The sequence below is a fragment of the Populus alba genome, chromosome 14 (genome assembly GCF_005239225.2).
Source record: "Populus alba chromosome 14, ASM523922v2, whole genome shotgun sequence".
NCBI lineage: Eukaryota > Viridiplantae > Streptophyta > Magnoliopsida > Malpighiales > Salicaceae > Populus > Populus alba.
In genome coordinates, this window is record NC_133297.1 from 5011355 (window position 1) to 5023532 (window position 12178).

At 33.4% G+C, this 12178-nt stretch overlaps 2 protein-coding genes and 1 long non-coding RNA gene across 5 annotated transcripts; 2 read left to right on the plus strand and 1 right to left on the minus strand.

The window, feature by feature from the left end:
* Window positions 1-705: 705 nt before the first annotated feature.
* On the plus strand, window positions 706-3303 carry LOC118041358 (uncharacterized). Of its 3 annotated transcripts, XR_012167777.1 has the most exons (6): window positions 706-1071; window positions 1258-1373; window positions 1447-1650; window positions 1778-1819; window positions 2463-2543; window positions 2925-3303. It is a non-coding gene; the product is annotated as an uncharacterized lncRNA (long non-coding RNA). The 3 variants fall into 3 exon arrangements; XR_012167776.1 differs by having other exon boundaries at window positions 712-1373; XR_004686303.2 differs by having other exon boundaries at window positions 714-1373; window positions 1477-1650.
* Window positions 3304-3515: 212 nt separating this feature from the next.
* LOC118041357 (uncharacterized) lies at window positions 3516-4279 on the minus strand. Its single transcript, XM_035048655.2, has one exon. It carries the CDS (start codon window positions 4043-4045, stop codon window positions 3860-3862), a length of 186 nt encoding a protein of 61 aa, XP_034904546.1. The 5' UTR covers window positions 4046-4279; the 3' UTR covers window positions 3516-3859.
* A 6419-nt stretch (window positions 4280-10698) lies between these two features.
* LOC118041356 (putative lipid-binding protein At4g00165) lies at window positions 10699-11361 on the plus strand. Its single transcript, XM_035048654.2, has one exon. The coding sequence runs from the start codon at window positions 10834-10836 to the stop codon at window positions 11227-11229; it is 396 nt and encodes a 131-aa protein (XP_034904545.1). The 5' UTR covers window positions 10699-10833; the 3' UTR covers window positions 11230-11361.
* Window positions 11362-12178: the final 817 nt, after the last annotated feature.

The following is a 12178-nucleotide window of genomic DNA, read 5'->3' on the forward strand; positions in this document are numbered from 1 at the left end:
GCTTTTCAAATAATTTTTCGTGCTGAAATACATGCAAATGATGTTTTTTTATTTTTTAAAAATTATTTTTGATATCAGCACATCAAAACAATCCAAAAGGTACAAACCGCACTCAATTTTAACAAAAAAAAATTTTAAATTTAATAAAACACAGGTATAAAAAATGCCAAACGGTGCCTAATTCTCCATCGACCTCTGTTAGCATCTCGGAAAATAAACTCAGGATCCGAAGGGTATTCTGGTCATTAGCTTGGAGATCCCTGGTAAGAAAGTTAAACCTTCCAAAATAATGGAAAAGCCTAACAAATCAAGAAATTAAAACTCCCACCTTAACCTCACCAACCGTTGACCCTTCACGCATAACAACCCCACTGAACCCAATACTATCACAACGTTTCTTTAAATCAAACGGTTAACGTTAGTCACCCAAATCACCATCATCATGATTTTACTCCCAACCCAAATCTCAAAACATAAAAAATAATTTATTTTTTTCCCTCCTCCCTCCCACTGTTTTACTTTCCTTTCTCCTATATCACATTAAAATAAATAATATATATATATATATATATATATATATATATATATATATTCTCTCTTAAAGAAACAAAATAAAAGCCCTAATTTTGGTACAATTTTTTTTGATTTTCACAAATTAAATTTCTACTTCGCACTGAAATAAATTAGCAATCATGAGTGCTGGAGATCTTAATAACCACTCAATATATATATATATATATATATATTCTCTCTTAAAGAACAAAATAAAAGCCCTAATTTTGGTACAATTTTTTTGATTTTCACAAATTAAATTTCTACTTCGCACTGAAATAAATTAGCAATCATGAGTGCTGGAGATCTTAATAACCACTCAATAGAGCTCAAATTTCCATCTAGTTCCTTTCTTGCTCTCTATCTCTCCTTTTCTTTTTCCTGTTTGCTTTCCGAGAAAATGGTAACAAAAGAAAATATCTAAATTTATTGATTTTGTGTCGAAATTACGCGAGAGCGGCTCTAACTAGGAGCCAAATTGTTTGTTGTTGGGATTTGTGAATTTCAAATCCGTAGCTGGTAATGCATTTTGGCTTCTAATGTTATATGTGATGATAGCGACTCGTGTAAATTATGGTTGTTTTCCTTAAGTGGATGGCTTTTCGTTTCATTTTGTTTTGCTTTAATGACGCATTGTAGACATGTATGTTTGGGCATATAATGGTTTTATGAGTTTTCTACTTGTTCTTGATTGGATTGTGTTAGTTACAATGCAAGGCCAAAAGGAGTCACCGCCAGATATGCAATGCAAGGACAAGTTCCTGCTTCAGAGTGTTGTTGCACCTGATGGTACAACTACCAAAGACATAAATTTTGATATGGTGGGGTGGCTTCTTTGTATCTTCCTTTGCTTATTCCTGTTTAAAGATTGACGGTTATGTTTGCTCAATATAGAATTAAAGATGGGAGTGGTTGGTGTTGCAGTTTAATAAGGAGGATGGTAGCCTGGTAGGGTTGTGGAGGATTTCAAATTGACGGTTTTATACATCCATTGCAAATCTTCCCTCTTCTGTTGCAGAAGAATCTGATGAAGGATCTTCTCCTTCTAGGCCTTCTGTGTTTGAGAACGGTGATCAGGATACTTCATTGCTTGATGCTGTAAGTGTTCCATCTTGTTTCTGTTTTGAGATCTTCTTTCCTCCCTTTTGCTTTTATTGTACGCATATATGCTTATTGGGGTCCAGGTAGCTATGGTATTTTTCATTTATTTGGGATCGTTTTTCAGGTATCAAAATCTTTAGAGGAGCCTAAAGAAAAATCTTCTGAGGTAAATTATTTTTTTGCCCTGTATTCCTTAAAATTCTGTGACTTCGATCGTGAAAATTTACTTAAATCTGACGTTCCTAATTTACTCAAATGACAAATATGTTGTTTTCGAAATGAGTTGAACTTCATTACATGAAATCTGAAATACACAGGTCCATAATGATTCCATAAACTATAGCCATTGACATAAGATGTTCAGCTCAAGTGTTATTTCTTGCAAAAAACTGATGACAGCTTTAATTTTGTGTTTGTTGTTCTGTTTGTATTTTGAAATTCCTCTGATGAAATTTAGAATATGCAAGTATATTGGGAATGCTCCGTTATACTGGATATTTAGGAATTTAATGTGTTACTGCAATTTAAATAGAAGGATGTTGGGACTGTGAAGCTATGTGCCTTTTCATTCTTTTGGTTTTTGTTCTTGGCGGGAAAAGCATTTGCTCTGAGGGCGATTTACAGGGTACATGTGTGGCATTTGAAATATCCAGCCATGTACCTGTAGGATTAATCACCAATTAGAGCTTCCATAAATAAACATTTTAAAGCTAAATGCTGCCTATTTAATATTGAAAGTATTTTGCTTTATGGAACACCTTTGTTTTTGCAATTTTGGGTCAATTTTCTGACCCATGTTTGTATATCAGACATGGTCTATGATTTCAAGGTTGACTGAGGAGAAACTCCTGCCATGCCTGCAGCAAAATCAGAAGCTTCGGCATGCACTGGTATGAATTGAATGTTAATGTCATTGTTTTAGTCTAGATAATTGGTTTATGAAAGTTTGGCAAAGTACGGTTTTCCTTTTCATATATCTTATGTTGGTTTGATTCTCGAATGATTGCGCTATGCTTTTCTGAGATTGGTTTTGCATTAAAATACACAGCATACTTCTCTAATGTGAAATATTTTTATCTGCTGTCGATGAGATACCGTATGGTGAAAGGAGGAAGGATAGTTGTGTTGTTGAATCCGCTTTTGCCTACATGAATTCCTTCTAGTGACGCATTCTCAAGTTTCTTGTCAGTGAAACACATTAGTTGTTTAATGGTGTTTTGTCACTGTTAGTGCTCACCGATCCTGCTATTGTGTGCTTTTTCATGCAACAGGAACTGATGAGAAAACAGATCAGCAAAAAAACATGCTGGGGGTGTCTCTTTATTGGTTGTTTTTCTGGTTTGGTTTGTTTGGCATCTTGGTTGGCTATATCTTCAAGTGAATATCCAAGTGACTGAGATTATAGTTTGAGTTGACTGGGCGTGCAGCCTTCCCAGAGGTTTTGAAACTTTTTAGGACTTCCTCACGTAGTCTGTAAAATTATAGTCTGATGCATTGTTGGGACTTTTGATTATTGATTTGTCAGATGTTTGAGCAAGAACTAGGTCGGTTTGGATGGTAGTTAGACTGGCTAATAGCCTGTTAAACTGAGGATCTCTTGTGAATGGATTGATTTGTAATCTATTGACTGCCACTAGTCTTCTTCCTAAACCCCAAAATGTACAATTTTTTGCTTTCCATCTCTGATTCTTTGCCTGTATATCTGTGGTTTTTTCAACGTGCCCATGCAATTTATTATCAATCCCTTGGTAGAATTCTGAATGCTTCAAAAGCTGTGGGTTTTCATAAATCATTGAGACAAATCCTGAGACTTGAAAGAAATGCTCTGCTAGGCAATGTGAGATTATGGAATTGCTGCAGTCTGGAAAATAACAGATTGAGCTATATTGGACGCTAGTTATTGAATGATAAATTTTCAGCCTATGCAATCTTTAGTTTTAGTAATAGAGTAAGGGTACATGTTGCTTTATCAAATGAAAACCGATAGACCGTTTCCACTAAGGCACTAACCCCAAGCATAAAAGTAAGACAAATCACTCATAAAGATGGGAAAGGGGGGCAAAAAACTATAGGCTAATACACGGAAACCTAAGCTCCCCGATTTTGCAAATAATTCAGATAGATCTTCATATGAATAAGACTAGAGTTACTGAAGATGGGATCATAATATAGGTGCCGAACCCTGTCATGGTGATGGATCGATCAATCATTCTGAAACATCATCTCTGTCTTTCTTGTTGCTGGGTTTGCGATGGGTTTCTTCCATCTGTTTGGCCATGGAAAGGCCAAATTCAACAAGTTTTTTTATGTTAGGCACGTTGTAGTTCTGGGCTATGTAGATCCCAGACAGTGTCCCGAACATGAACGAGAAGGAGCTCCTTATTAAACCCATTTGGCTCCCAAGAACTCTTTAGTATGCAGCTAGCTATGGAGAGCTATGAGAAAGAGACTTGGCTTGATCTGAGAGATGTGAATCAGGAATTTTACAGTCTTGAGAAATCAAAGATGGGTGTGCAGGGGATTCGTAAGGCCGTGATGTCGTAGTTCCCAAGACTCAAAATGAGCCCTCCTTTTGTGTACATGGTGACTCCTCCTCCAAGGGTCAACCCTTCTTGGCCAAGCAACTATTTTTCTCAAAGGATAGCGACAATTTAAAAGATAGAAGACAACATAGCTTTACTTTGATTTTTTTTTTTTTTTTAAAATTCTCAATTTATCTTGTTTAAAATAGATTATGTAAAACTATTAAACCTTAGTGTTTGCTGAACTAGAAATGAAAAAATAAATTTTTATTAATATTTTCATATTATTTTTGATATGTTAATCATAAATTTAAAAAAAAAATATTTTAATATATTTTTACCACACTTTTAAAAGATCAATTTAAGGATTCATATTGGAAAATTTCTACTTTGATTTTAATTAGAGGAAAAGAGAAAAATGGTATTGAATATCTACTTTCAAGTTCTTGAGGATATGGTAAAATTAGATGTTAGTCCCTAACTTTCTAAAATTCTAAAATGAATCCCTCAAAGTCACATAAGATTTAAGACTTCAAATCTCATTAAATGCAAAATTATTTGAGGATAAAATGTGATTAGAGAAATTATTGTCCTTGAGCAAACACGACCCAAGAAATCAATAATAACAGCAGACAAAGAAACAATCTGTTAATTAGGCCACTTATTTCCTGAATTTTAATTTATTTGAGAATTGATTCATCAACAAAAAAGGTTAAAATTAACCTCCTGTAATTTCGCTCATTTAAAATTGGATCCTTTTGTTAATTTTTGTAGGGTTTTTTTTTCCTATTAATTAACGTTTAAAAATCACCTCTGTAAATAATTTGAGTATGTTGTACCCTTTACTTCTAGTTTTTGGTTATTTTAAACCTCCCATCTATTTTTGTATGTGAAAGTCATATGATTTATGTACAAATTGATCCAAACCCCTTGATTTATTGACTTGTTTCTTAGCCTTTAGATGAATTTGACTTTTAAATAAAAAAATAAAAAAATATATTTAAAAATGATACAAAAATATCCATAAATAGGAAAAAATATCCATGAAAAATAAAAATAAAAAAACAACAAAGAAAATCTCATAAAATTCGGAAAACAAAAAAAAATTCTCAATTTTCATCTTTGGACTTTTTATTTTTTCTGTAATTAGATTTATTGCTAAATTTTTTTATTTTACCTCACAATCAATTTAACAGAAAAATAAAATAAAATGGAGGGGAGGTTTAAAGTAAAAAATAAAGAATAAAAATAGAAGTAAAGGGTTCAACACGATCAAATTGTTTGTGGAGAGTTCAATTTGATGAATTTCAATAATAGGGGGACAATTTGTGAAACCTACAAAATCTAACTTGAAGTATTCAATTTCAAACGAATCAAAGTTGCTAGAGGTCAATATCAACTTCTTAAATGATGAACTAGTTTTCAAATAACTTAAATCTCAAAAGAGATTTGATCCACTTAATTAAAAAAAAAAAGAAGTAAAAATTGGAGTAAACAGAAACAAATTAAACTCCATCGCTGTCTTTCTTGCAGATGCACGTAATTTTATTAGCAAGTATACATGACATTGTGATGAGTTAAATCATTCGGAAACGTCATCGCTCTCTTTCTGGTTTCTGGGTTTGCGATGGGTTCTTTCAATTTGTCTAGCCAGAGAAAGGCCTGTCTCGGCAAGTTTTTTGATGTCTGGCACGTTGTAGTTCTGGGATATGTAGATCCCAGCCAGTGTCCCCAACATGAATGAGAAGCTTCTCCTTATCAGACCCATGGCTGCCTCTTTTCTTCAAGGAACGATGCTTCACTTGACCGAGCTGGCTACAGAAAAAGAAAATTAAGCACTACTGAAGCAGGAACTAATTCGGTAGCTTGGAGAAGGCAAGGTTGTTTAGCAGAGGATTTATATAACTTGTGGGCGGTCCTGACGTATTTCTCAAGACATGAAGAAAACCAGAGTGACTCCTCCAGGGGCTTGAATATTTATTTTTTTCAGTCCCGAGATCTTGGTGAAATTATATGTTAGTCCTCGACTTTTTAAAAGTTACTATTGAATATTAAAAAAACTTAATAATTGTTCAAAAAATATAGAATAAAAGAGAAATCCATATATTTTCTTTTATATTTTTTCCAATGTTTAGCATACAAGACAAAGAGTCTATTTATAAGAAAAGAAAATAATAGCATTAATGGACACTAGAAAACTAAGTGTCATGAAAAATTAAGAGTGAAGTCTTAGAGATTTTAATGAGCTTTCAATATATATATAATTATAAATTTTATAACACTTTCTCTTGAATGACTATGTACTAAAAATGTGTCTCATTAAAACCTTACAAAAAAAACCTAATAGAAAGAAAAACCTTTAGCGAAGAAAAAAGAGTACAATATTTTTGTGTGATTTCTGAATACTTCAGAATTCAATAGAAGATTTTAATATAGATACTTCAAGTTCACATTAATTTGTTCGTTATCAAAATGAGATAGCTTCGAGTTATTCCAAGTAATTTTCTCGTCGTCATGCTTCAGGCAAGTAACTTTTTTTTCCTTGATGATGAGAATATATTTTCATCAAAATGGTAATGTTCAAAACGTGCCTTAAAAACATCATCGGTTAAAGGTTCAAGAAATCTAATAATAGATGGAGAATCAAAATCAACATAAATTCATATTCTATATTGTGGAGCCATTTTAGTCTTTTGTAGGGGCATTATTGTCGCAAGTACGGCACAACCAAAAACTTGTAAATAAAATATATTTGGTGGTATACCGAAAACAAGTTGCAAATGAGAATATCTATGGTAAGTACTTGGTCTAATTCTAACAAATAATGCAACATGTAATATAGCATGTCCACAAACAAATATAGGTAATTTTTATTTCATAAATAATGGCCTAACAATTAATTGAAGGCACTTATAAATGATTCCGCTAGACCATTTTGATTATGTACATGAGCAACAGGATGTTCAACATCAAATCCGATAGAAGTGCAAAAATTATCAAATGTTTGAGTATGCAAAGATTATCAAACTCACCAGCATTGTCGAATCAAATTTTCTTAATTGGATAATTAGGAAATTGCATCCATAGTCTGATAATATGTGATATTAATCTAGTAAATACAATATTTTAACTAGAAAGTTAACAAACATGTGACCATTTACTTGATGCATCAATTAATACCATAAAATATCTAAAAGGTATGCGTGGCAGATAAATAACTCCACATATATCTCCTTGAATTTTTTCAAGAAAAGATGGTAATTCTATAACAGCCTTTAATGGAGATGGTTTGGTAATTAATTTACCTTGAGAACATGAATGCATGATTTTTTATTTGATAAAAGAATCTTCAGATTCTTTAAAGGATACTATGTGAATTTTCAATAATTCATCACATCATTAGTGATCCTAGATGTTCAAGTCGATCATGCCAAAGCATAAATATTTTTGGGTTAAAACACTTATGTGTGTTACAACATTTATTTCAATATATTTCATGATTATCAAATAAATTCTAGAAGAGAAAACAAATAAATTTTCAAGTACAAGCTTCTAGCCTTAAATATATGAAAAAAAATATAAAGATATTTTTTTTTGTCTTCATCTATTGTTCCAATATGATAATCATTAGCACGTGTATCTTTAAAACTGAGTAAATTTCTTCGAAACTCAAGTGAATATAATGCATCTTTGCTGTCCAATTTTGTATTATTTGGTAACAAAATATTAGTTCTTCTAGAGCCTTTAATCATGTTTACTAGACCTAATATTATAGTGACATTAGCTTTAGTTAATGTCAAATATTCAAAGTATTTTTTTCTTGAAAATTATGCGCGTTGTTGCACTTTTTGATAGATATAAATCTCTATCATGAAAAGTCATGCCTCTTTTTAAAATATAATTAAATTTTATTATTTAACTAAAATAAAACTGACATTATTTATTAAAAATACAATAAGATAAATATCCTAATACAAATAAAAATATTAATGATCCCTAAGGATTCCACCACTAAATATATGATTTGTTTTATCCAGTATTTTTAAACTCGGTCCGGTGGCCGACCCGACCCAAAGTCCAGGTCACGAGTTTTGATCGGGTCAACCCCATTTTTTATAAATCAAAACAACGTTGTTTTGGTAAAAAAAAAAAAAAAAAAAGTCAACGGGTTGCAACCAGGTTTTTTATTGGATCTTTCCAGATCAACCCGCCGGGTCGGTCGGGTTTTTAACTACCCCTATTTTTTCATAAACTTGGCTTGGTTTCAGCCCCGGATCAATCGGGTCTCGGACCGACTTGTCGGGTCAGGTTTTAAAACTATAGTTTTATCATGTTCTCAAAGAAATCAGATATTTATTTTTCAATTCCCGAGGTCTTGGTAAAAAATATATATTAGTCCTTGAGTTTGGGTTTAATAACTCCACTCATCATAATATTTTTATACTTTCCATTTTGTTTCTTTTTATAAAATCTTTTATCAGTTACAATTACATCCTCAATCCAACTATTATATTTCAAGATGATGGTTCAGGAAGAATTTCAAATGATGTGATTCGTAATCTACATGCCAAGATCTGAAAGTAGAACGACAATTAAAAAAAATAAAGTAACTATTTATTTAATTAAAAACCATAGTAAATCAAATTAACACAGTACATCATCAAACCATTTATAAGCAACACTGACCTCCAAACAACAACACAGGATTCTTACAAGTAAGTAACACAACATAAATCTTCATTAGCGCTCTAATTATTCTTTCAATTACTAGCAAGTGGCATGTCCGAGGTTGTTGCCTGTTCAGTTCCTGGGCTTGCAGCCCTGCGAGCTTGACGAGGACAAGTCCGTTTCCAGTGAGCTTCAGGATTTTCCCAACGTTGTGCTCCTCTCGTAACGAAGGCTCCAAACACAGTTCCCATAAAAAAGGCAAAAACAGGCCTCATCTCCCTTGTTGTTTGTTTATAAACTCTACTCTAGATATTGTGTAAAAGCGAGAGCAAGAATAGATATGGTGTTGGGAACTAGGCGATTGAGCTGGTGGGATTTATAAAAGTTGTCTTTGGAAGACAACTTGATGCCCAAGTTGTCTTTGCAAATGATTTCACTAAATAAAGCTAACCTCTACTACAAGGGTCAACCCCGCTGTCTTGCCGTGTTAAATATTTTACTCTAGATGGCGGCATCCATACTTGGTGGATAAGGTGCAAATTTGACTGGGCCAGTCAGCATTTCTGGTCTAAACCAGCCCTTGACAATCAATGAATTTGCTCTCATTAACGGGGCTTCCTCGAAAATAAAATAAAGAATTAATCAATAAAGCAAAAGAAAATAAACTCTTTTTTTTAATTTTGTCCTTAAATCGTATCTTTGATATGTGTAAATGATCATGCTTTAGGTGATGATAAACTTATTATGTTCTTAAACTATCATCCATTCATATGGGGTTTTATTTATTTTTCTCATATTCTTTTGTGAAGAACTTGATGAATTGGATTAAAAATGTAGATATAATATGCTAGTGAGAGAGTGTATGAGAGATAGGAACAGTGATGCTTGATACTTTCTATTAAAAAATATGTTTTTGTCTTAATTGTATTCTTGTATTGTCAAATAACTGGTAGATAGTGTTGATGCAAAAAAAATTATCGTTATTGTTCAATTGAAAGAAGATTTATTTCTTTAATTATTTTTCAATTTCAGTTTTTTTTTTTTTTTTTTTGGTTCTTACCTTTTGATTTATATTGAGATATCCCATAAACTTTGGAGATGAAATTAAGATTTACACATAGCGGAACAAAAATAAAGATTGTAGGTCTAATCGAAACAAATCAAAAGTTTTAGATGGAACTGAAAAAATACATGAACCTGGAGATTAAAATCTACCCTAAATTGGCTGACGACCATGAAGGTGAGACAAATCAGAAGATAGGGACCCTGTTTTCCTTAGCTGTTCTGAGGTGAAAATAGTTTGGTGCCAGCTATATCTTTTCTGTTTGGCAAGAGAGAGATAAGAAAGCGCGTGAGAATGTTGCTTCGGATTTCTCTACTTTGCCAAGGCAAATTATCCAATCTGTTCAGTACAGATTACGTAAGACAACGCTGCTGAAACATGCTATGAACAGTAATCCCAGATATGATTTGTTATGTATAATCACTCCGATTTTGCTGATAATTTTCTCGGTCAGAGTATGTAAAATGGACTTAGTCTTCTGTCGTGTATGCTTCAATTTCCCAGGATAGTATCCTGTTTTTAAGCTCTTGTAGGAGGGCGAGCACCTACCTGGTGTTTTTTTAGCAATAAAATTCTCGATAATCAAGACTGGGACCTTGAGATACCTGGAATGTTAATTTCTGCGAGGACAGAACAAAGAGGACGAAGGTAAACACCAAATAGAATGCGAAATGATAAGCAAGAAGTTATCTTGGCCACACAATTACTGCACATGGCGATGGGCCAAAGATTTTGCTTTTTTGAGTAACGCCATTCACATAATTGAATAAAAATCCAGCTTCAAGTACACAACATTCATGGCTTAACATTGGCCACCGCTCCTGTAGTGGCTGCCTGTTATTTTCAGTATTTAATTGTCTATGCATTTGTATTTCTCTATATAAAGCTTCTTTTGGAGCACTGAAAGCTCCATAACGTGTGTGTTGCATGAAAGAAATGGCCTTCAAGGGTTCTAAGGCAGCAGCTATTTTTGTTCTGCTCAATGTCATTTTGTTCACTTGTGTCTCATCTCATAACGTACCGGCCTGTCCTCCAAAAGCTCCCCCAGCCCCGAAGAAGCCAGCCAAATGCCCTAAAGATACCCTCAAATTTGGTGTTTGTGGCAACTGGTTAGGGCTGGTTCACGAGGCTCTTGGGACCCCTCCAAGCGAGGAATGCTGTACCCTTATCAAGGGTCTTGCTGATCTTGAAGCCGCATTGTGTTTATGCACAGCTATTAAGGCCAATGTCTTGGGAGTTGTCAAGCTCAAAGTTCCCGTTGCAGTTAGCTTGCTCCTAAGTGCTTGTGGAAAGAAAGTTCCTGAAGGCTTTAAATGCGCTTAGAACTCCTTTGTTCCTGTTCATTGATGTTTGTTTCACGTTTGAAACTTGTTTGCTCTTGTAAAACTCGCTTTCCTATAAGAAGCGAAGCTGAATGCCTCTCAATAAAATGTGTTTTGAGTCTCTTCCTTTTGCTTTGCATCTGTTCTAAAGAGTTGAGACAAATAATGGCAAAATGCGAAAACATGTCGAAGCTAGATTACAGCTTAAGAGCTGCAAGGCATTTTGGTTAATTCATTCACTTTAAACGTGTAAAGGTGCGCAGGAGAATCAGGAGAATCCTCATCATCTACCCTGTTTTATAATAATAATAATTTATTTAAAAAAAATAAAATAAAGAAGCTAATAAGATGCTGTAAAACCTTTCAGCAAAGCGTCGCAAAAGAAACATATGGCCCCCAGCACCAAGGGGTTTAAATCTTGTAGAACATGTCCATAGGAGAGGCATCATAGCCAGTTGAATCACCAAAGGAGCACTCCTTTTCCAGTGCAGCAAGTAAGGTTTGAAGCTTTGACTCAATTGTGCAAACGGATTTTTGTAGCAGGGCTTTCTCTAATCGAAAGCATGTTTTTGAAATGATAATTGTGTATGATAATGTACAATTTGACATGTTTTTAAGTTTGGGGCTTAAAGAATGTGTTGATACTCTAGAAGCAAAATAAAATCTCTGCAGAATTAGAGTTTGTTTACAGTATTAGAATTTATTTACGGTTGCTATTCTAATGACTACTATCTTTCATTCTATGTAATAGAATATCAGATATAATTGGATGATAACTTACAATTCTTTTTTTTATTATTGTATAAATAAACATGTTAAGATTCAATAAATAAAGAATGTGTTCTGCAGCATCTACAATTATAAAGTTTTGTTTTCTCTTCAATGTAAACAACAGAATGATTACAGTATGATAATGTCCCATTGCAGTCTCAACGGCGACGAAGAACTCA